Source organism: Carica papaya, chromosome 3 (assembly GCF_054855325.1).
Source record: "Carica papaya isolate Zhongbai chromosome 3, ASM5485532v1, whole genome shotgun sequence".
Classification (NCBI taxonomy): Eukaryota; Viridiplantae; Streptophyta; class Magnoliopsida; order Brassicales; family Caricaceae; genus Carica; species Carica papaya.
In genome coordinates, this window is record NC_142311.1 from 19,871,326 (window position 1) to 19,893,837 (window position 22,512).

A 22,512-nucleotide genomic window follows, 5' to 3' on the forward strand; every position below is an offset into this window, starting at 1 on the left:
GGGTATGATCATACCAGTACTAATGCACCAAATTCCATCGAACTCCGCAGTTAAATATATTTGGGCGAGAGTAGTACTAGGATGGGTGACCTTCTAGGAAGTTCTCGTGTTGTACCCGTCTTTTTACAAACAGGGCACTAAACATTACGCGTGACAGAAGACACGGACCGCTAGTTCATTCGCCAGCGTGAGTCGTGGTGTCAGGGCATTTTGCTTAATATTTTTTGTCTATTCATTTATAGTCCATCACGAGATAAGAGTGTCATTACGAGTATCTTACATAATAGAACAACGAAAACAGAGGTATGACGTACGATCCATTCATCTGAGCGTGAGTTGAGGCGCCAGGACATTTCGCTCTATATTAGAACTAGGAGCAGAGGTTCAGTGTGAGTCCACAGCGAAAAAAATAACAAGAGGGGGAGGGAAGGAGAAGTGGTATATGTATTTGTAGCGCAAAATGGAAGGGGTGTGATCATACCAGCACTAATGCACCGAATCCCATCAAACTCAGTTAAGCGTGCTTGGGCGAGAGTAGTACTAGGATAGGTGACCTCTTGGGAAGTCCTCGTATTTCACTTATCTTTTTGTGGACAGAATATTAAACATTATGTGAGACCGGAGTCACAGTTCTCCATAGTGACTTGTGGCGTCGAGACATTTTACTTAATATTTTTTGTGCATTCATTTATAGTCCACCACGTGATGATAGTTTCATTACGAGCATCTTACATAGTGGAACAACGAAAAATGAGGTGCAACAACCAATCCGTTCATCTAGGCGTGAGTCAAGGTGCCGGAGCATTTCGTTTGATATTAAAACTAGAAGTATAGGTGTGGTGTGTGTGCACAGCGAAACAAATGACGGGAGGGGGGAGGAAAGTAGAAGGGTTATTTTCATTTGCAGCGCGAATGGTACTGGTGCAATGATACTACCACTAATGCATCAAATCTTATCAGAACTACGCAGTCAAACATACTTGGACAAGAGTAGTATTAGGATGGGTGACCTCCTAAAAAGTACTCGTGTTGCACACGTCTTTTTGTGGATGGGGCGTTAAACATTATGTGTGATCGAAGCCACGGTCTGCTGGTTTATTCACTAGCATGAATCGTGAAGCAAGGGTATTTAGTTTAATATTTTTTGTGCATTCATTTTTAGTCCACCACATTGTAAAAGTGTCATTACGAGTATCTTACAAATTAAAACAACAAAAACAGAGGTGCAGTGGGAAGTCTATTCATTGGGGCATCAGTTGAGGCGCCGAGGCAATTCACTTGATATTAAAACTACAAGCAGAGGTACGGTGTGTGCGCACAGCGAAATAAATGATGGGAGGAGGGAGGGAAGGAAAATGGGTACATACATTTGCAGTAGGAAAAGAGATTGGTGCGATCATACCAGCACTAATGCAATGGATCCCATCAAAACGCAACAACTAAGCGTACTTGGACAAGAGTAGTACTAAGATGGGGGACCTCCTACGAAGTCCTCGTGTTACACCTGTGTTTTTACGGACAAGGCGTTAAATGTTATGCGTGATTAAAGCCATAGTTTGCCAGTTCATTCGCCAGCGTGAGTTACAGTGTTGGGGCATTTATCTTAATATTTTTGGTACATTCATTTATAATCTACCACGTGATAAGAGTGTCATTACAAGCATCTTACATAGTATAACAATGAAAAAAGAGGTACGGCAGGATATCTGTTCATCTGGGAGTGAGTCGAGCCACCGGGATATTTTAGTTGATATTAGAACTAGAAGTAGAGGTGCGATGTGCGCGCACAGTAAAACAAATGATGGAAGGAGGGAGGGAAGGAGAAGGAATATATGTATTTGCAGTGCGAAATGGTATGGGTGCAATCATACCAGCACTAATCATCGTATCCCATCAGAACTCCACAGTTAAGTATGTTTAGGTGAGAGTAGTACTAGGATGGGTGTCCTCCTGAGAAGTTTTCGAGTTGCACCCGTCTTTTTGCGGACAGGGCGTTAAACATTACATGTGACCGGAGGCAATTTCTGCCGGTTCATTCGCCAGCATGAGTCGCAGTGCTAGATTGCTTAATATTTTTCATGCATTCATTTATAGTCCACCGCGTGATAAGAGCTTTATTATGAACATCTTACATAATAGAACAACAAAAATAGAGGTACAATGGGTAGTCCGTTCATCTAGGTGTGAGTCGAGGCACTGAGACATTTCGTTTGATATTAAAACTAGAAGCAGAGGTGAGGTGTGCACGCACAGTGAAACAAATAATTGGAGGGGGGAGGGAAGGAGAAGGAGCATATGTATTTGCAGCGCAAAATAGTAGGGGTGCGATCATACTAGCATTAATGTACCAGATCCTATCAGAACTTTGCAATTAAGCGTGTTTGGGCAATGGTAGTACTAGGATGGGTGACCTCCTAGGAAGTTCTCTTGTTGCACCTATTTTTTATCTGACGGGGCATTAAACGTTATGTGCGACCAGAGTCACAGTCCGCTGACGTGAGTCATGGCATTTGGGCATTTTACTTAATATTTTTCGTGCATTCATTTATAGTCCACGACGTAGTAAGGGTTTCATTACGAGTATTTTACATAATAGAACAATGAAAAACAAGGTGCAGCTAGTGGTCCGTTCATCTAGACATGAGTCGAAGCACCTGGGCATTTCGCTTCATATTAGTACTAGAAGCAGAGGTACGATGTGCGCGCACAGCAAAATAAATGATGGGAGGGTGGATGAAAAGAAAGAATATATATAGTTGCAGCATGAAATATTACGGGTGCGATCATATAAGTACTAATGCACCAGATCACATCAGAACCCCACAATTAAGCTTGTTTTGCCGAGAGTAGTACTAGGATGAGTGACCTCCTAGAAAGTATTCATTTTGTAAAAGTCATTTTGCGGATGGGACATTACACATTGTGCGCGACCAGAGAAACAGTCCACCGGCGTGAGTCTGTGGCACCGGGGCATTTTACTTAATATTTTTTGTGCATTCATTTAAAGTTCATCACGAAAAAAGTGTATCATTATGAGTATCTTACATAGTAAAATAATGGAAACAAAGGTGCGGCGGGTGGTCCATTCATCTGTGCGTGAGTCAAGGCACCAGGACATTTTACTCTATATTAGAACTAGAAGTAAAGGTGCAGTGTGCGCGAACAACAAAATAAATGGTGGGAGATAGGATGGAAGGAGAAGGGATATATGTATTGGCAGTGCAAAATGGACTAGTGTGATCATACCAGCTCTAATGTACTAGATTCCATCAGAACTCTGCAGTTAAGCGTGCTTGGGCGAGAGTACTACTAATATGGCTGACCTCTTGGGAAGTACTTTTGCGGGTAGAACATTAAACGTTACGCACGACCTGAGCCACGGTTTGCCGATTTATTCACTAGCGTGAGTTGTGGCGTCGGGCATTTTGCTTAATATTTTTCATGCATTCATTTATATTTCATCACGTAATAAAAGTGTCATTACGAGCATCATACATAGTAGAATAAAAAAAAATGAGGTACGGTGGGCAGTCCGTTAATCTGGACGTGAGTCGAGGCAGCAGGGTATTTTGCATGATATTAAAACTAGAAGAAGAAGTGCGATGTACACGCACAACAAAATAAATTATGGGAAGGGTGAGGGAATGAGAAGGGGTATATGTATTTGCAGTGCAAAATGGAATGAGTGCGATCATTCCAGCACTACTATCGCACCGAATCCTATCAGAAATCTGCAATTAAGCATGCTTGGGCGAGAGTAGTACTAGGATTGGTGACCTCTTGGGAAGTTCTTGTGTTGCACCCGTCTTTTTGCAGATGGAGCGTTAAACGTTACGCACGACCGGAGCCACAGTCTGTCAGTTCATTTGTCAGCGTGAGTCGCGACGTTGGGACATTTATCTTAATATTTTTGTGCATTCATTTATAATCCACCATGTGATAGGAGTATCATTACGAGCATCTTACATAGTATAACAATGAAAAAAGAGGTGCAGCAGGCGGTTCGTTCATCTGGACGTGAGTCGAGGCGCCGAAATATTTTGCTTCATATTCAAAATAAAAGTAGAGATGCACTGTGCGCGCACAACGAAATAAATGATGGGAGGGGGAGTGAATGAGAAGGGATATATGTATTTACAGTGCAGAATGGTATGGGTGCGATCATATCAGCACTAATCACTATATTCCATCAGAACTCCGTAGTTAAGTGTGTTTGGGCAAGAGTAGTAATAGGATGGGTGTCCTCTTGGAAAGTCCATGTGTTGCACCCGTCTTTTTGTGGATGGAGCGTTAAACATTACGTGCGACCGAAGCCATATTCGACCAGTTCATTCACCGGTATGAGTCATATCACTGGATCGCTTAATATGTTTCGTGCATTAATTTATAGTTCACTACGTGATAAGAATGTTATTACGAGTATCTTACATAGTAGAACAATGAAAATAGAGATGCGATGGGCGGTCCATTCATTTGGGCGTGAGTCGATGTGTTGGGACATTTCTCTTGATATTATAACTAAAAGCATAGGTGAGGTGTGCACACACAATAAAATAAATTATGGGAAGGGGGAGGGAAGAAGAAGGGGCATATGTATTTGCAGCGCCGAATGGTAGGGGTATGATCAAAGTAGCACTAATGCACCAGATCCCATCAGAACTTTTCAGTAAAGAATGCTTGAAAAGTCCTCATGTTGCATCCTTCTTTTTGCAGACGAAGCGTTAAATGTTACATGCGACCAGAGCCATGATCTACCGGTTCAATCGCAAACGTGAGTCGTGACGTTGGAGAATTTTGCTTTATCTTTTTCTTGCATTCATTTATACTCCACCACGTGATAAGAGTGTCATTACGAGTATCGTATATAGTAGAATAACTAAAAACGAGGTGCAACGGGTGGTTCATTCACATGGACGTCTGTCGAGCCACCGAGGCATTTTGCTTGATATTAGAACTAAAAACAGAGAGGTGGTGTGCGCGCACAACAAAACAAATGACGGGAGAGGGGAGGAAAGGAGAAAGAGTATATGTATTTGCAGCGCAAAGTAGAAAAGTTGCCATCATACTAACAATAATGCATTGGATCCCATCATAACTCAGCAGTTAAGCATGTTTGGGCGAGAGTAATCCTAGGATTGATGACCTCCTTGGAATTTTTTGTGTTGCACTCATTTTTTTGCAAACGAAGCATTAAATGTTACGCGCGACCGGAGCCACGGTCCGTTGGTTCATTCGCAAACATGAGTGGCGACGCCAGGGCTTTTTGCTTAATATTTTTCGTGCATTCGTTTATAATTCACTACGTGATAAGAATGTCATTACGAGTATCTTATATAGTAGAACAACAAAAACAGAGGTGCGGCAGACGATCCATTCATCTGGGCATGAATCAAGGCGTCGACGCTTTTCGCTTAGTATTAGAACTAGAAGCAGAGGTGCAGTGTACGCGCACAACAAAGTAATTGATGGGAGGGAGGAGAGAAGCAGAAGGAGTATATGTATTTGCAGCACGAAACGAGACTGGTGCAATTACACTAGCTCAAATGCACTAGATCCCATCGAAACTCTACAGTCAAAGCGTGTTTGGCCGAGAGTAGTACAAGGATTGATGACCTCCTGGGAAGACCTTGTGTTGCACCTATCTTTTTACAGATAAGGCGTTAAACATTACACGCAACTAGAGACATAGTCCCACGGTATGAGTTGTAGCGCCAAAGTATTTTACTTAATTTATTTTTGTGGATTCATTTATCATCCACCATGTGATTAAGAGTATCATTACGAGCATCTTACATATTAGAATAATGAAAAAAGTGGTGTGGCGGGTGATCCATTCATCTGGGCGTGAGTGGAGCCACTAGAGCATTTTTATTGATATTAGAACTAGAACCAGAGAGGCGGTGTACGCGCACAGCAAAATAAATGGCAGAAGAGGGGAAGGAATGAGAAGAAGTGTATTTATTTTGTAGTGCAAAATGGAAAGAGTGCGATCATACCAGCATTAATGTATCAAATCCCATCAGAACTCATTAGTTATGCGTGCTTGGGTGAGAGTAGTCCTAGGATTGGTGACCTCCTGTGAAGTCTTCGTGTTGCACCTGTCTTTTTGCAGATAGGAGCATTAAACTTATGCGCGATCGGAGCCACGGTCTGTCAGTTCATTCACAAATGTGAGTCGTAGCGCCGATGCATTTTGCTTAATATTTTTTGTACATTCATTTATAGTCCACCATGTGATAAGAGTGTCATTACGAGTATCTTACATAGAAGAATAACGAAAACAGAAGTGCAGTGGGCAGTCTGTTTATCTGGCGTGAGTCGAGGCGCTGTGGCATTTTGTTTGATATTAGAACTAGAAGAAGATGTGCAGTGTGCACGCACATCGAAATAAATGATGGGTGGATGGAGGGTAGGAGTAGGGGTACATGCATTTGAGCACAAAATTAAAAGGGTGAGATCATACCAACAGTAATGCACTTGATCTCATCAGAACTCCATAGTTAAGCATGTTTGGGCGAGAGTGGTACTAAGATGGGTGGCCTCCTGGGAAGTCATCGTGTTGCACCCAACTTTTTAGTGATCAGGTGTTAAACATAACATGCGACGGGAGTCTTGATCCGTCAGTTCATTCGCAAATGTGAGTCGCAGTGCCGAAGCGTTTTTCTTAATATTTTTCGTATATTCATTTATAATCCACCACGTTATAAGAATTTGATTACGAACATCTTACATAGTAGAATAATGAAAACAGAGGTGCAGCGGGTAGTCCGTTCATTTTGGTGTGAGTCGAGGTGCTAAGACATTTTACTTGATATTAGAACTAGACGTAAAGGTGCGGTGTGCGCGCACAGCAAAATAAATGATGGGAGGGAAAAGGAAAGGAAAAGGGGCATATGTATTTACAGTGCGTAATGGAATAGGTGTGATCATACCAGCACTTATCTACCAGATCCCATCAAAACTTTGTAGTAGAGCGTGCTTGAGCGAGAGTAGTACTAGGATGAGTGACCTCTTGGAAAGTTCTCATGTTGCACCTGTCTTTTTGCATACGGGTGTTAAACGTTACGCAAGACCGGACCCATTGTCCACCGGTTCAATTGCAAACGTGAGCCGCAGCACTGGAACATTTTGTTTTATCCTTTTTGTGCATTCATTTATAGTCCACTACGTGATAAAAGTATCATTACGAGCCACTTACATAATAGAACAACAAAAACATAGGTGCGGCGGGCGATCCGTTCATCTTGGCATGAGTCGAGATGTTAGGACATTTCACTTAATAATTTAATTAGAAGCAGAGGTGCAGTGTGTGTGTACAGCAAAACAAATGATGGAAGGAGGGAGGGAATGAGAAGTGCTATATGTATATGTAGCACGAAAAGGGATGGGTGCGATCATACCAGCACTAATACACCGGATCCCATCAAAACTCCGTAGTTAAGCATGCTTAAGCAAAAGTAGTACTAGGATGGGTGACCTCCTGGGAAGTTCTCATGTTGCAGCCGTCTTTTTTCGGACGGGGTGTTAAATGGTACGTGTGACCGGAGTCATGCTCTGTCGGTTCATTTGCCTGCGTGAGTTGTGGCGCTAAGACTTTTTGCTTAATATTTTTTGTGCATTTATTTATAGTCCACCATGTGATAAGAGTGTCATTATGAGCATCTTAATTAGTAGAACAACGAAAATAGAGGTGCAGCGGGAGGTCCATTCATTTTGGTGTGAGTCGAGGTACTGAGTCATTTCGTTTGATATTAGAACTAGAAGCAGATGTGAGGTGTGCACGCACAGTGAAACAAATGATGGGAGGGAGAGGGAAGGAGAAGGGGTACATGCATTTGTATCGCAGAATGGGACGGGTGTGATCATACCAGCACTATTGCACCGGATCCAATCAGAACTCCGCAGCTAAGAATGCTTGAGCGAGAGTAGTTCTAGGATTGGTGACCTCCTAAGAAGTTCTCGTGTTGTACCCGTCTTTTTATGGAATGGGCATTAAACATTACGCGAGAAGGGAGCCACAGTCTGCTAGCGTGAGTCGCAGCGTCAAGACATTTTGCTTAATATTTTTCGTAAATTTATTTATATTCTATCACGTGATAAGAGTGTCATTACGAGTATGTTACATAGTAGAACAACAAAAAATGAGGTGCGGCGGGCGGTCTATTTATCTGGGCGTGAGTCGAGGCATCAGAGCATTTTTTTTATATTAGAAGTAGAAGCAGATGTGCAGTGTGCACGCACAACGAAATAAATGATGGGAGTGGGTAGGGAATGGTAGGGGTGCATGCATTTGAGCGCAAAATGATTATGGTACGATCATATAAGCACTAATGCACTAGATCTTATAAGAACTCCATAGTTAAACGTGCTTGAGCGAGAGAAGTATTAGGATTGGTGACCTCTTGGGAAGCCCTCGTGTTGCACTCATCTTTTTGCAAACGGAACATTAAACATTACGTGCAACCGGACCTACGATCCACAGGTTAACTCTCAAAATTGAATCGCAATGCCGGAGCATTTTGCTTAATATTTTTTGTGTAATCATTCATAATCCACCACGTGATAAGAGTGTCATTACGATTATCTTATATAGTAGAACAACGAAATTAGATGTGCAATAGACGGTCCGTTCATCTGGGCATGAGCCGAGACACCGGAGCATTTCGCTTGATATTATAACTAGAAGCAAAGATGCAGTGTGCGTACACAGCGAAATAAATGATGAGAGGGGGTGGGAAGGAGAAGGGGTATATGTATATGCAGCGCGGAATATGACAGGTGCAATCATATTAGCACTAATGCACCAGATCCCATTTAGAGTCTTGACTTCTCACGTCAAAAACCTGTTGAAGTACCTCTAGCACCTTCACAACCCTCAGTCACTTCTACATCTATGCTGGAATCCCTACTTGAGCAAAATTTTAAGCAAAATGATGAACTACATATTGAAATGAAGACCTTCAATCAAAACTTAAATGTATAGGTGTAGAATTTGGAATTTGGTTAGGATCTCCATAATGAAATGATCTGGTGATTAAAATTTTATTCAAATTAGCCAGGACCAATATGATTTATAATATTTTTGGAAAACTATTTGTGCACTTTACTTTAATGGTACTTATGCAATCTATTCCAACAATATACTTATTATATCTATGTTTTACCTATTTTGTTTTCTTCTTGCATTCTGAATATATTTGGCATATCCCCCATTCTCCCACTTGATTATACTTGAACATATTTCTCTAATTTAGTGGTTGGCGTATGTGTTTCTACTGTCGCTTTATGTTACTTCTTGTCTTTTGATTTCTATAAAGGAAAAGGAGGAGAAGTGTTGGAGAAGAATTCTTGTTCTCTAAGACTTTTTTATTCATGAAAAAAAAAAGAGAAGTACTAGTATTAATAAAGAAATACTTGTAATGGTAAAGCACTATGGAGAAGGTAAAAGGTAATGATAATTGCTAGAAGTTTAGTTGCTAAATTATCTCATTGTTTAAAATTTCCTCAAAGCTTTTTAAGAGATACATGAATAGATGATGGATAAAATGTTGTTTATATGTAATTTAAAAGAGAGGAAATAAGAAGAACATACTAAGGGAGAAATTTTTTGAACTAAGGGGGAGATTTCTTGAAAGTATCTTAAATGCTTTCTTATATGATATATGTTGCTTTGAAGAAAACAAAGTTGTATCATCCATCAAAATAAGGAAATTATTGAACAAAATAAATTATGCTATTGATTTTGATGAATTTTCATGCTAACAATGTCAATTGAGTTTTTAAGATCGCAAGCAGTGCAATTTAAGAAATTAGAAAATATATTAAAAGACGGCAAAGGCATCAATAATAAAAGAAACTGATTGAAAATCGAACATAAATCTCCTACAAGTCTACTCATCTTTTATGTAAATTAAGTAACTTATAATTAATGGCTTAAGAGAATTCCTATTAATTTTTAAGTCATGAAAATCCCTTTAAAAACATGCTTTTCTTGAAAATTATTTATGGCAAAAAAAAATTAGCTTTAAATTTTTCTATCTATGTTTTAAAATTAAAAAAAAAATGTGAAATAAATTTCAAAGAAATCATATTTTATATGTTAGAAGATGAGATTCTAAGAATCATTTTCTTGAATATACAGAATATTGCCTTAAATGGTTGATGTACCATAAAAGATGATGAAGCATAATATTTCTCAAGACACACAAAAAGAATATTCTAACCTTAAGTGCGATTAAACATGTGCTCTATTTCATATTACTTCAAAATAACACAGTTCTCAAATCAAATTGCATTTATTAACATGATTTTTCCAATAAAAATGGATTTGACAGAGGATATAGTTTTTGCAAATTAAGTCAAACTTTACACGGATTTAAAATAAACCACTTTTTATGGTAAGTATGGTATGTAATATCCGCTATACAAAAAAATCTGGATTCTTAAATGACAAAATTTAAGCTCTTTTAAATGTTGGATTTAATTTTTGAAAAGCCTTCAACAACTATATTTAATTTGTGACGTGTAAATGATTTATTCCTCCAAATTTTACACAAGAGAAAAAGAAAAGAGAAAAATTGATTGTGAAAAAAAAGGAAAAATCTTATTATCTTGATCTGCAGTGAACCCTAAGTGTGCTTATCATTTGTAAATCTATTCATTGGGAGAGAAAAGTTACAAACATTTCATGTTTGCTATTTGAGGCACCGTACAAAAGTTTTTTTAGAAGCCTTTAGCATTGTAATATTCGAGGAAACAAGAATCAAATATGAACTTCGAATCCTGATAAACAAGTGGGTAGTGTTTAAAGAAACACAAGTGATAAGTGAGTTTCACATCTTAATAAATAAGTAGTTATGTTTCAAGGGAACATGAGTGAAGGGTGAGATTATAACATTGGTAAAAGGTGGGTAGTGTTTAAGGGAACATGAGTGAAATATAACTTTTGCACTGTAAAAAATAGGCAAGTAGTGTTCAATGGAACATAAGCTAGTGATGAGTTGGATGCTATGAACAATTAGCATATATAATACTTAAGAAAAAGTAGTAAAATATCAGGTGATTGAGTTGAAAAAGAAGATGTACGCACGAGTCATGTGGCTGAACCTTTATAAAAGAGTTTGCATTCCCTTTGTTTTGCTCTTTACTTTATTTGCTACGTATCATTACTTGGTATTGCATACTCACTCCCACATAATAATCATAAAGCAAGTTCATTGCTCATACTATCATATTGGTTTATTAATTTAGAGTAGATTGTATAAATCAATTGACAAAGATTCTTACATAAACATACGTTTCTATATTAGACTAAACAACACTAAAAAGAATTGGAAAATACCTTTAGAGGCCTTAGAATTTTGAAAACCTAATTTACCCCTACTTGGGTTGTCCTAAACCTTAGGCCACAACAAGGCCAAATTGGCTAACTAGCTCCCAAAAGAAAGCTTCATGTTCTAATATGCATGTCGCACGTTTACTTTTTTCTCTTGGGTCGATGATTTCGTTGAATTCCCTTACTAATATTCATTGAAGGGTGTGATTGGCCCTAAGAGTTAAGAACCTATTGAGAAAATACCTTTCTTTAAAATGATATAAGGGGTATATACATTTAAAAACATCAATATTGTTTTTACTCTTGGAAACCTAATTTACCCCTGCTTGGGTTGTCCTAGACCTTGGGCTAATAATTGGCTAACTAGCTCCTAAAAGTAAGCTTTTTTTTTCTAATATGCTTGTCACATGTTTACTTTTTTCTCTTGGGTCGATGATCCTATTCATTTCCCTTATTAATATCAATTGAAGGGTGTGATTGGCCCTAAGAGTCAAGAACTTATTGAGAAAATGCCTTTTTTTAAAATGATATAGGGGTATATACTTTTAAAAATATCTATATTGATTTATTTTTCATAATAATTACAGTTACGCATTAAATTTTCATTACTTTGGATAATTTCAACACTAGGGGTTTGCTCTAAGCAAGACAGAGCCCTCCTTCTTGTACTACTTCTGTTAAGACAGTGTATCATTTTATGTGCTTATTAAATGAGATGCTTTCTAATTTAAACGTTCTTCCTTCTTTATATATGATTTTTTTATGAGACATTCATTAGTAAGGTAACCAATATTGTCTAAATTTAATATGGACAACTAGGAATTATGGTTCTTATTGAGTCTCGTGAGCTTAGTAGAGTCCTTTGGAATTATGCATGGGGTACCTTTGTGAGGAAGATTTTTTTTTAATGATGCTTTCTAGAGCTTATTTTTCTTGTAATAACTTGGACTTGAGTTTTAATCCATCTTGCCATGGTTCCTTATGTAGAAGGTTTGATTACACTCTTAACCAAGTCCTAGTGGCTTCCCCATTGACTAGAAAGAAAAGGTATGGTAGTTGGTCTCTTTTATTACATATTTTGCTATCATTGCCCAATGATTACATACTTGTAACAAAATTTAGAGAACTTCTCATAATTATATTGTATCCAGTATTCATTGTTATTTAGTTTTGACAAGAAAATACCTAAAGCAAGTGGTTGAAGTGTTGATCTCCTCTAAGAATATGATATAATTTGACTATTATCATTCTTTTTCGACTAACTCTCTCTCTGTAAACTTGCCTATCATATTAGCAATCATCCTTGCATTTGTTTAATTAAATACCCAAGAGGAAGTTCAATAATCCTAGCCATAAAAATATTAACAAAAATAAATTTTGTTGGCATTCTTTTATCTCTAGTATAAACATCTAATATTCTATATGCATTTATTTTTAGTTTGCTTTCTATCTACTTCATGCTTAAAAGAGCACATGAATATGCTTTTCAAGTGATTTAAAATGAAAATCCATGATTTGTGGACCATCTAAAAGATAAGACATGTAAAATAGCATTAAAAGGAATAATGTTTAGAAAAAGGATCTTATTAATCATTGGGAGTTCCAAAAATTTATGATTGTCTTGGTCTTCTATTGTTAATATTAATTCATCTATACTCATAAGAGTCTCTACTTCTTGTTCTACCTCCTAATTTTTGTCTTTATCTATGTGTCAGCCATGTGAAATAAATAACCATTCATTTACATTTTTTTTTTTTTTTTCAAATGTGAGCTGGGGTCATAAGAAATTATAGCCTTTTCTTGAGGGAGTAAGAAGATTTTTCTACTTTCCTGGTACATATTACAAGTAGTTGAATATATATATTGGATGAAGAATAGGTTAATATGTATGAAAAGGAATCTTTAGATTAATTGTTAAAAAACATGTCTTGGTTTCCTGGTACTTGTATAGGAATTTGTGGGAAGAATAGGGATGCTTATGCTTACAGGGAAGGAATACAAATATGGCAAGTTGTAAGCACTTGCTTGCTTAATTAATGCCTTCGGTTTAATAAAAAAGCATAAACATTTACACACGCAATAAAAACATTCTACTATAACTTAACCAGTAGAGAAATATATGTTACACTCAAATCTATGAGATGATGGTTTTATTCTGTTTTGGCTCCCATATAAAATACTTGTCTAAAATTATGGTTTAGATTGGCTGAAATCCAACCCAAATTCGATCAATTGCTGTTACTTTCCTCAAATATGAATTTAACCCAACTGAATAAACAAAATTAGACTAGGAGATTAAAAAAACTTCAGTCCGTTCTAATCCCAGACCACAAAAAATACAGGGAGAAGATTTAAAACTAAAAGTAGATAGTAAAAAAATAAATAACTATCATTATTATTGTTGAAGTTACTATTTTGATTTCTTAGAAAGAGACTCCAATCTCGTCATGCTTCTGGTAGCCACACCCCTTGTAGGAACTGTAGCCTCCGGCTGGCTCCTTAAGCCTTCTCGTCTTACAATTGTGACAGGACTTCGACTTCTATTCATGCCTGAAGTAATGTTGGAGGCCTTCCCGCTTAATGTGGACAATACATGATCCAAAATATTCCTTTCGGAACCTCCGGAAGGAGACATAAGATGATCACGTAGCCGAGACACAGGGATATCATCCAATGATTCGCTACTGTCCAAGGACATGGGTTTCGCTGGACAGAGTTGTGAAGTGTAGTCTTTCCAGTAGTATGGAAATCCAAACAGAAAATGATGGCAAACCTAATAATTCCAATTCAAAGTTCAAACAATTAATCACTTTAATGTCGTTTTCTTTGCAGAAGAAACGAAGGCCGAACAAACCTGGAATGGAAAGCCATTGTCATGTGTGCGATTCCTGTTTATAAGCCCACTGAGTTTTACGGTGATGCCATCTGCAGTCTGTAAAGTGGTAACATCAACTCTCTTTGCAATTGCTCCAGAGTGGAAGATTCTAATGCCCACTCTCCTGTTCACATCAACGAAGACTAGCTTTTAATAAATGGATTATTTGCAAATTGCATGAAACTGACTTCGTTAAAAATCACCCTCTGTTCTCAAATCCTGCAATGCCTAAGCCCTTGCCTTCGGCTTTCGTAAGCCACCATTCATGAAGCCACACCTACATCCATTAAAACCCTGCACTTTAGCACACACAAATGCTTTCAGAATTTTTCTTTTCAAAAAGCCTACCAATTTTATGGATGGAGCTGGGATGACTGAAGCCCTGGCCAACCGGAATTCTGAAATGGAGTTGGAGTCAGCATGAGGGTTGTCCTCTGGACTTCGACCTGACTGTTCCGTGCTATAATCTAATTGTTTCACAGGAGGTGGAGTTGGAGTGGCGGCAGAATTTCTTTTCACTCTCTTAACCCTTGATTCCATGGTAGCTTCTGCGTGGATTTGAACAGCTTAGTTAATCAATTATAATGTTTAAACGCGACAAGTATTATTTACATAGACCTTCTCAAAAAATAAAATTATTTAGGAGGATACTTCGTATTGCCTTTTATTTTCAAAACTACCCACTGAGGATATAATACGTCTGCAGTGTAAAACACTAAAAACACATCCACCTGACTATACACTCCCTCTCGTTCATCCTCAATTCCTCTTTTTTTTTTAATTTTTATTTTTTTATGAAGACAAGGGAGCAAGAAAAGCACGAAACAGGAGGAGAGACTTTTCACAACAGTTACATGGACACACTGAAAAATATACATTTCATTCAAAATTTTAGAAGGAATTGCCACTAATTCATTTAAAGCAGATTAGATATCAAATTATGCACTGACCATATAAAGAGAAGCTAAATTTAAAAGAAAGTATCGAATTGGAAGAGGTGAAGGATCCATAATGGATAAGCCAACTAGTATAGGCTTATATATTTCCGAACAAACAAAACGATAAGATTAATAGTCAGCAAGGGCGAAAAATAAAATTGTCAACAAAAGAGAAGCAACCTAGTTAGCACTAATTGATGCAAAGGAGCTTGAAAATGTGTTGTGCAATCAGTGTAAGGTCACAAAAAAGCCATGTCTCTAACTCATTTTGGGCTTTCACATATTGTCCACTTTAAGAAGCCAAAGATTTGAAAGATCTCTTATGAGTGCCAAATTTTTGGACATGGAAGCATGCCCTAACAATCTAAAATTTCCTGTTTTCAATCCACCAGTCAGCAAGTAATGGCTTAATGTTTGAATACCTGAAAAACCAATAAAGCAGACCAGCTCAAAAACGTCATGCAAGCCTAAGCTAAGAGGTGAAATTTAGAATTGAAATCTTGTCCAAAGAATCCTTTTTTCTTTCTCCTTTTTGAACTTCCTGAATAACCATCACCTGCATATTATAATATGTCTACACGTATATTTCAATGTGCTATGGATTTATCATTCATCTCTTATTTTGACACCCAAATGGTTAAGAGAGTCTTTTATGAAGCCTAGTCAACATAAAACTTTATATGCTAGCTTTTACAAACACAAAATCAGGAAATGGCAAAAGACTGAAGCAAACCTTGAAATCTGAATGATAACAAAATTAAAATAAAAAATAAAATAAACACATCACTATAAATGCAGACAGATCTTTCATGCCGGAGTGTAGAACCAAAAAGATAAAGAGCAAAGATGCCTAGACCTTGCTGCTTGAGCAGCCAAAAGTAAGAGTCAATCCCATACACCCTCATATCTTTTCATGTAAAAGTTAACCATGTGTCCACACAGACATGCAATTACTATAAAAGCATATAATCACGATATAGCAGAAACCAAGACCACAAAGGAGGAAAATCCATGGCTACTTTAGCATGGATAATGCCATCTTAAATTGGAAAGAAAGATGAAACTCAAATCCTTGCCCTGGCTTTTTCATGGAGTCAGAGGCTTTACCTCAATTAGACCAATCAAATATTGCGAGGGAATGAAAATACAAAAATGAAACATGAAGATCTGGGGGATAAAAAATTGAAATATTCTGTCATCATATATTCCTATGTGAAAGAAAATCTTTTCCTCTATAAGAGAAGTCTAGAAAGCAATTTGTAGCCTATCACTCTTTCAGTACTCCGCCATCTGCTCCCAGAAGCAGATTCTCTGTTTCCCAAAATCAAATCATACAGAGTTTGAGATTTCGTTCAAATAACCTAAAAGAAAAGACATGAGATGCATTTTCATGAAACAAAACGTGAATAAAAACAAAGTTATTTTACAAAGAGAATTTATTCAAACACACGGTATTCCTAAAATAGATAATTAATCAGTCCATCATCCCAACAGAGTTTAAATTCAATCACACCACAATATCACAAGTTTCTGCATTTCCAACATCTAGTAGAAAATCATCCATATGCACAAAAGTCACTACTGCGAAAAACGCATATGATAGAAACAATTTGGAGATTAAATAAAAAATTTCAATCCCTGGCTATTAAAGGAAAGGTCATGCTAAGTTTCATCCGTCATAAAAGGGCTCTAATTCTTTACAATTCTGAGAAACAGAAAGCATATTAGACAAGAAAAGGAAGAGGGTTTCGATATACCGTTTCGCTCCCCCGTAACCCCAGAATCTTCCTCAACGACAAAGCCTTCTCCTCCTCTTTGCCTCCCCTTCCCTCTTCCTTTCTATCTGCTTCGAGTGTCCTAGTCTTCCTCGCCACGTCTCACCTACAGATTTTGTCACACATGTTTTCTGCTCTGATTTTTCACTATCTCGCTGCCTTTTTCTTCACGCATTCCCAACTCGTCCTTCCTCCTCACACGCCTCACTCCCGCGTGCTTTATCTACTCCTACTCTCTTGCTCAATTTCTCTGATTTTCTTTCTTTCTCTCTCTATCTCCGCTCCTCGTTGTTTCATTGCTCGTGAGCCGGCTCAGACGCGCGACCATCTCCTTCCTCAATGTTCGGTCTTCATCATTCATCATTAGAGAACATCATCATCATGATAAGAGAACTACAAAGCCTCCCTTCCTCTCTTCCTCCATCGACGAAGGGCAGAGAGCTTTGTAGCTGTCCCAGGGACAGAACGACATCGTATCATGGGCTTGTTATTATTTTGTTTTTCTTCAAATTATGAATTACTTTGTTCATAGATTATAAAAGTATATAAGATACAAAAAGGAAGTTGGGATGAAGAAGAGATTATAGATGTTATTGATCATAAAATCAATACTAAAAGAAATCATTGATATAGTTATATTGGAATATATTATGCTCAATTAAAATTAAGTATGGTTGATCTCATCAATTATTTGTATAATTAACACTTAATAAAAGTGCATATATATTCATCAAAACTTGAGTTAATTGCACTAATTTACTTACGATTTTTTACCTAATATTTTGCTTACACATCAAGTAAGAAATCATATAGTAATTATTAGACTTGAGTTACCAATTTGTCTTATAAGTGTTTCGCATATTTTAATATGTAATATTTATATATTTTTCATAAATTATTTGAAGATAAATATAGAGTGTGTCTTAAAGATTATAAAAGTGAGCATATGCTAATTATATAAAGAGATTGATTTTATGTTATTGTTATAATGTTAATTGAGAAAAGAATCTCATTAACCTCAATCTACTTAGTTTAACCTCCATCTGCTTATTTGCTGATGTGGTTTGAATTTAGAGATATCTTATTTGTATTTAGGAGAATATATGATGTACATCTTGGAGAGTTTTGTTAGATTTCACTCTCGCAGTCTCTCTACATATAAAATTTATTAATCTATTATTGATGTACTTTATTTTGATCATAGTAAAAAAATTTCTTATTAATCTCACCTATAAGTGTAGGCACACTGCTGAACCACATTAAATCTTATATGTCTTTTCTATTTTTTATACTTTATTATGATTGTGCGCAGTTCAAAGATTTATTTTCCCAACAAGTAGTATCAGAGCCCAAGTTAGTGAAAAAAGTTAGAAAACAAACCCCAAAAAAGTTGAAAGGTCTTGGCTAGATTTATGCAATCGATCAGTCCTGACGAGACGACTTTCAATGGAGTAGATCATATTAGTCAAAGGGGCACGACAATGGTCGATCGAAAAATAGAGGGTCATTGCGTTCATTTAGATCTACACAAAGGAAAGCATATCGTGATAGGAGGAGAAGATTCGATCAACACAATTAAATCAAAGGCCACGGAAAGAGGCAGATCTACACATGAACTGATTGTCTAGCTAGATCTATGTAAGTGCAAGGCCAGAAAGCCAGAGATAGAACATGCGAGTGGCCAAAGAAGATGAATTACCATGTGGTGGCCAGATTCGCGATATTTTCTGACGATTCTTAGCGCGATTTCATCATATTCGTGTTGGATCTGAGTGCGCGCATGGTTCTAAGGTGAGCTCGTGGCGGCATACGGTGGTCAATATCAGCGACACATAGAGTACTCGTGATAGCGTGTGAGGCACATGTCGATTCGATGGTTACGCATGGTAGTTTTCTGAACAATGGTGCTTTCCTGTGTTCTTTATTTTCTGACATGGTAATTTTCTTTATTTGTTTTTTGGTGCATAATTTAGGAATTTGAGATAACATCTGTAAAGAATGAAATAAAAAAATTTAATGGTGGAAGGAGTTTTAGTCTGTAGAGAATTAAGATGAAGTCATTACTAGTTTTACAAGGTTTATGAAGGGCAATTTAAGAAATATTTCTTAAAGGTATGAAAGAGTTAGATAAAGCAAATTTGCAACAGAAAATCTTATATAAGATATTCATGAATGTGACTGATAATATTTTGCGAGAAATTATTGGAGAGATTTCGATTTCAGTTATATGAAACAAACTAGAAAAGTTATACTCTATAAAATCGCTGACAAACAGTTTTTATTTGAAGAAAATGTTATATAATCTGAGGATGAGTGAAGGAACGTCTATTAAATAATATCTTGATTAGTTTAATTATGTACCTGAATAACATAGATTTTAAGATTGATAATAAGGATCAAATATTGATTGTATTATGTTTACTACCATCTTCTTATAAGACTTTTGTTAATACTCTATTGTATGAGAATGTTAGTACTTCACTAGATGATATTAGTAATGCACTAAAATCAAAGAAGTTGAATTTTTTTCAGAGTATAGAATAGAAAGGGAAGGTTTGGTAAACAAGGGAAGAGTACAAATAAATATCATATCAAAATCTACAAATAAAAAGATAAACTGTAGTGAGTTCGAGGAGTAGATCACTTTAAGAGAGATTGTCCTCGGCTGAAAAGAGGAAAAAAATAAGAGTTCTGCTAATATAGTCGACAAGAATAATTATAATGATAATAATTTTAGTATTGTTAGGAAAGTCTTGTTTGTGAGTTCAAATCATAGAAAAAATTCTTAAATTCTTAATTTTGGTACTACGTTCCACATGTGTCTACGTAAGCATTGGTTTGCTACCTACAAGTAGATGAGTGGTAATGAGTATATAGGTAATAATAGTTCATTGACTGTAGTTGGAATTAGTAAAATTCAAATTAAGAATATTTGATTGTGTTATTAAAACTATTGAGTGTTGACATATTCCTCATATAAAGAAGAATATGGTTTCTCTTTCTACACTGACATCTTAGGATTATAAGAACCATATAAAGAATGATATTCTTAAAGTATGTAAAACTTCTAAGGTATTCATGAAAGACAGTTTCAAATCTAGATTATATATTCTTTAGGAGAGTGCAGTTTCTGGGGAAGGTGCTATAACACAGAGAACAGTAATTAGAATCAATTGTGTTATTTAAGTTTGGGTCATATGAGTGAAAGGTCATCTATTTTGAGTAAACAAAGTTTGTTGAACGGGTGTAAAAAAGAATGTATGAGTTTTTGTGAACATTATATGTTTGACAAACAGACCATGGTGAAATTCAACAAAAGGGCAGTGCATAAGACCAAAAGTAAGTTAAATTATGTTTATTTTGACTAATAGGGTCCATCAGAGTTTCTTCCAAGAGTGGTACTAAGTATTTCACTCTCAAAAGGTTTGAGTGTGTATTTTCTGAAGTCTAAGGAATAAGCATTTCCAACATTTGTTATATGGAAGACCATAATTAAGAAGTAGACAGAGAGGAAGATCAGATGTCTTAGGATTGATAATTGATTGAAAGTTTACAATAATGTGTTTGATGATTTCTATAGTAAAAAATGCATAGTGAGACACTACACTTATGTTGGGACAACATAATATAATGGTATTGCAGAACGTATAAATATAATACTTTGTGATAGAGCACGAAGCATATTATCTCATTTAAGTTTAGGATAGGAATTTTGGGCTAAATTTGTGAATATTGTTTATTACTTGGTTAATAGATCTGCTCCCACAACTATTGAGGGTAAAACTCATTTTGAGGTATGGTTTGGGTCACTTATTTATTGATTACTTTCAATTGAAAGAGTTTGGTTGTCCTACTTATACTCATGTAACGGATAGTAAGCTTGAGCCGAGGACAAAAAAAAAATATATTTTGGGGCATGCATTTAAAGTAAAAGATTACAGGTTGTGGTGTAGTGATCCCAAGTTTGTAGGGTTAATTATCAGCAGAGATGTAACATTTGATAAGTTTGCTTCACTAGAGAGTCAGAAGGAGAAAACAATAACATAATTAGATCATAATGCCAGAGAACAAGTAGAGATAGAAGGTAATGGTGCACTTGATCAACAACAACTATATAGTATTGTAATAGGTAGGGATAAAAGACAAACTAGACCACCACATAGGTATGAAAAATTGGTTGCACATATCTTGTTAGTTGCAGAAACAGTTGATTTACAGGAACTAGAGAGTTCAAATGCAAATTAGGGAGATGGTGTTGTGTGTGAAGAACTTGATAATAGACATCACTTCGATTGGAGATCAAGTAGCAAATTTAAGCATGACTTAGACTTAGTTGGAGCATGTTATACTCGATAGTGCTCAAGTGAGAGTATGGTGGCAAGATGGTGTGATGAGACGATCAATTTCTTTGATGATATAAGGAATTCAAATTAAGGGAAAGATTTGTTGATGTGACTTGAATTTTGAAGATATCTTTTATGTATTTATAAAGATATTTTATGTTTATCCTAATGGAAATCTTACATATATCTTGAGGATATTTTGTATTTATGCTAGGGAATATATAATGTATATCCTAAAGAGTTTTGTTGGAGAAACACTCTCAGTCTCTCTCTTCATATATATGTTTGCTAATCTATTGGTGATATACTTTTTGATAATAGCAAAAAACTTTCTTATCAATCTTACTTGTGGATATAGGCATACTGTCTAACCACGTTAAATCTTGTATCTTTTTTGTTGCACAGTTTAGGAGTTTATATGTCCAATATTATTATTATTGTCACAATTAAAATATAGGGGAAAAAAAGAAAAAAAAAAGTCATTTGCACTGTCATGGGTGGTGCCATCAACCTCGTGGAGAGAATGCAAGAGTGAAAGGAAGATGTAGTTGCCACAATTGAGGTCGTAGGGCACCAAGGCATTAAATGGAGGAAGTAGAATTATAGATTAGACAATTGCAAGGAGCCAACTATTGATGGTATCGACATCTAGGGCCAAATATGTTAGCATTCTTAGCGAGGCCTGGGTTAGAGACTAGGGTCTAAATGATGGTAGAGTGACAGATATAGAGAATCTTTCGGTAGTGAAGGAGCAAAAAAGAAGTGCTTTGACAAACCCATTTTTTTTATAAATACACAGAGAGTCGAGTTTCCCTCACTTCATTGCCACTTAGAAGAAGAAGAAGAAACTCACTTTTTAAGAGAAAACAAAATGGGTTGATGGGCGAAAGAAGAAAACGAAAACAAAAAAAAAAATACATATTTGGTATGATTAAATACAAAATTGTCTTTACTCTCTTGCTCCTCTAGATCCCTAAGATTCATGTGAAGAAAAATTTGGGAGAAGAAGCACAAGAATTCTAGAAACATATTAAGATTCATGTAAATTAGTTCAAACTACCTTATTTATATATTTTTAAATACTATTTTAGATTACACATGATATTTGATATGGTGTCTAACTTATAATTAAATTAATAAAAAGACATCACGTAATAATAAATAAAAATTTGATTAGTAATGATGTTATTTTAATTAATAGTAGAGATTAAATTGAAATTTTTTAAAAAATATAAGAAATAATTTG

General features: G+C 36.3%; 1 protein-coding gene and 5 pseudogenes across 1 annotated transcript; 5 read left to right on the plus strand and 1 right to left on the minus strand.

Annotated features, from left to right (window-relative positions):
- On the plus strand, positions 1–118 carry LOC148266810 (5S ribosomal RNA; annotated as a pseudogene).
- A 2,202-nt stretch (positions 119–2,320) lies between these two features.
- On the plus strand, positions 2,321–2,439 carry LOC148266811 (5S ribosomal RNA; annotated as a pseudogene).
- Positions 2,440–6,449: 4,010 nt separating this feature from the next.
- LOC148266812 (5S ribosomal RNA) lies at positions 6,450–6,568 on the plus strand (annotated as a pseudogene).
- Positions 6,569–7,386: 818 nt separating this feature from the next.
- LOC148266813 (5S ribosomal RNA) lies at positions 7,387–7,505 on the plus strand (annotated as a pseudogene).
- Positions 7,506–7,854: 349 nt separating this feature from the next.
- LOC148266814 (5S ribosomal RNA) lies at positions 7,855–7,973 on the plus strand (annotated as a pseudogene).
- A 5,635-nt stretch (positions 7,974–13,608) lies between these two features.
- EMB1674 (EMBRYO DEFECTIVE protein) lies at positions 13,609–17,373 on the minus strand. The gene is made up of 5 exons (XM_088216224.1): positions 16,906–17,373; positions 14,559–14,758; positions 14,414–14,487; positions 14,190–14,334; positions 13,609–14,108 (listed from the first exon to the last, which is right to left on the minus strand). The coding sequence occupies exons 2-5, from the start codon at positions 14,748–14,750 to the stop codon at positions 13,746–13,748; spliced, it is 774 nt and encodes a 257-aa protein (XP_088072350.1). The 5' UTR covers positions 14,751–14,758; positions 16,906–17,373; the 3' UTR covers positions 13,609–13,745.
- Between the last annotated feature and the right edge of the window lie 5,139 nt (positions 17,374–22,512).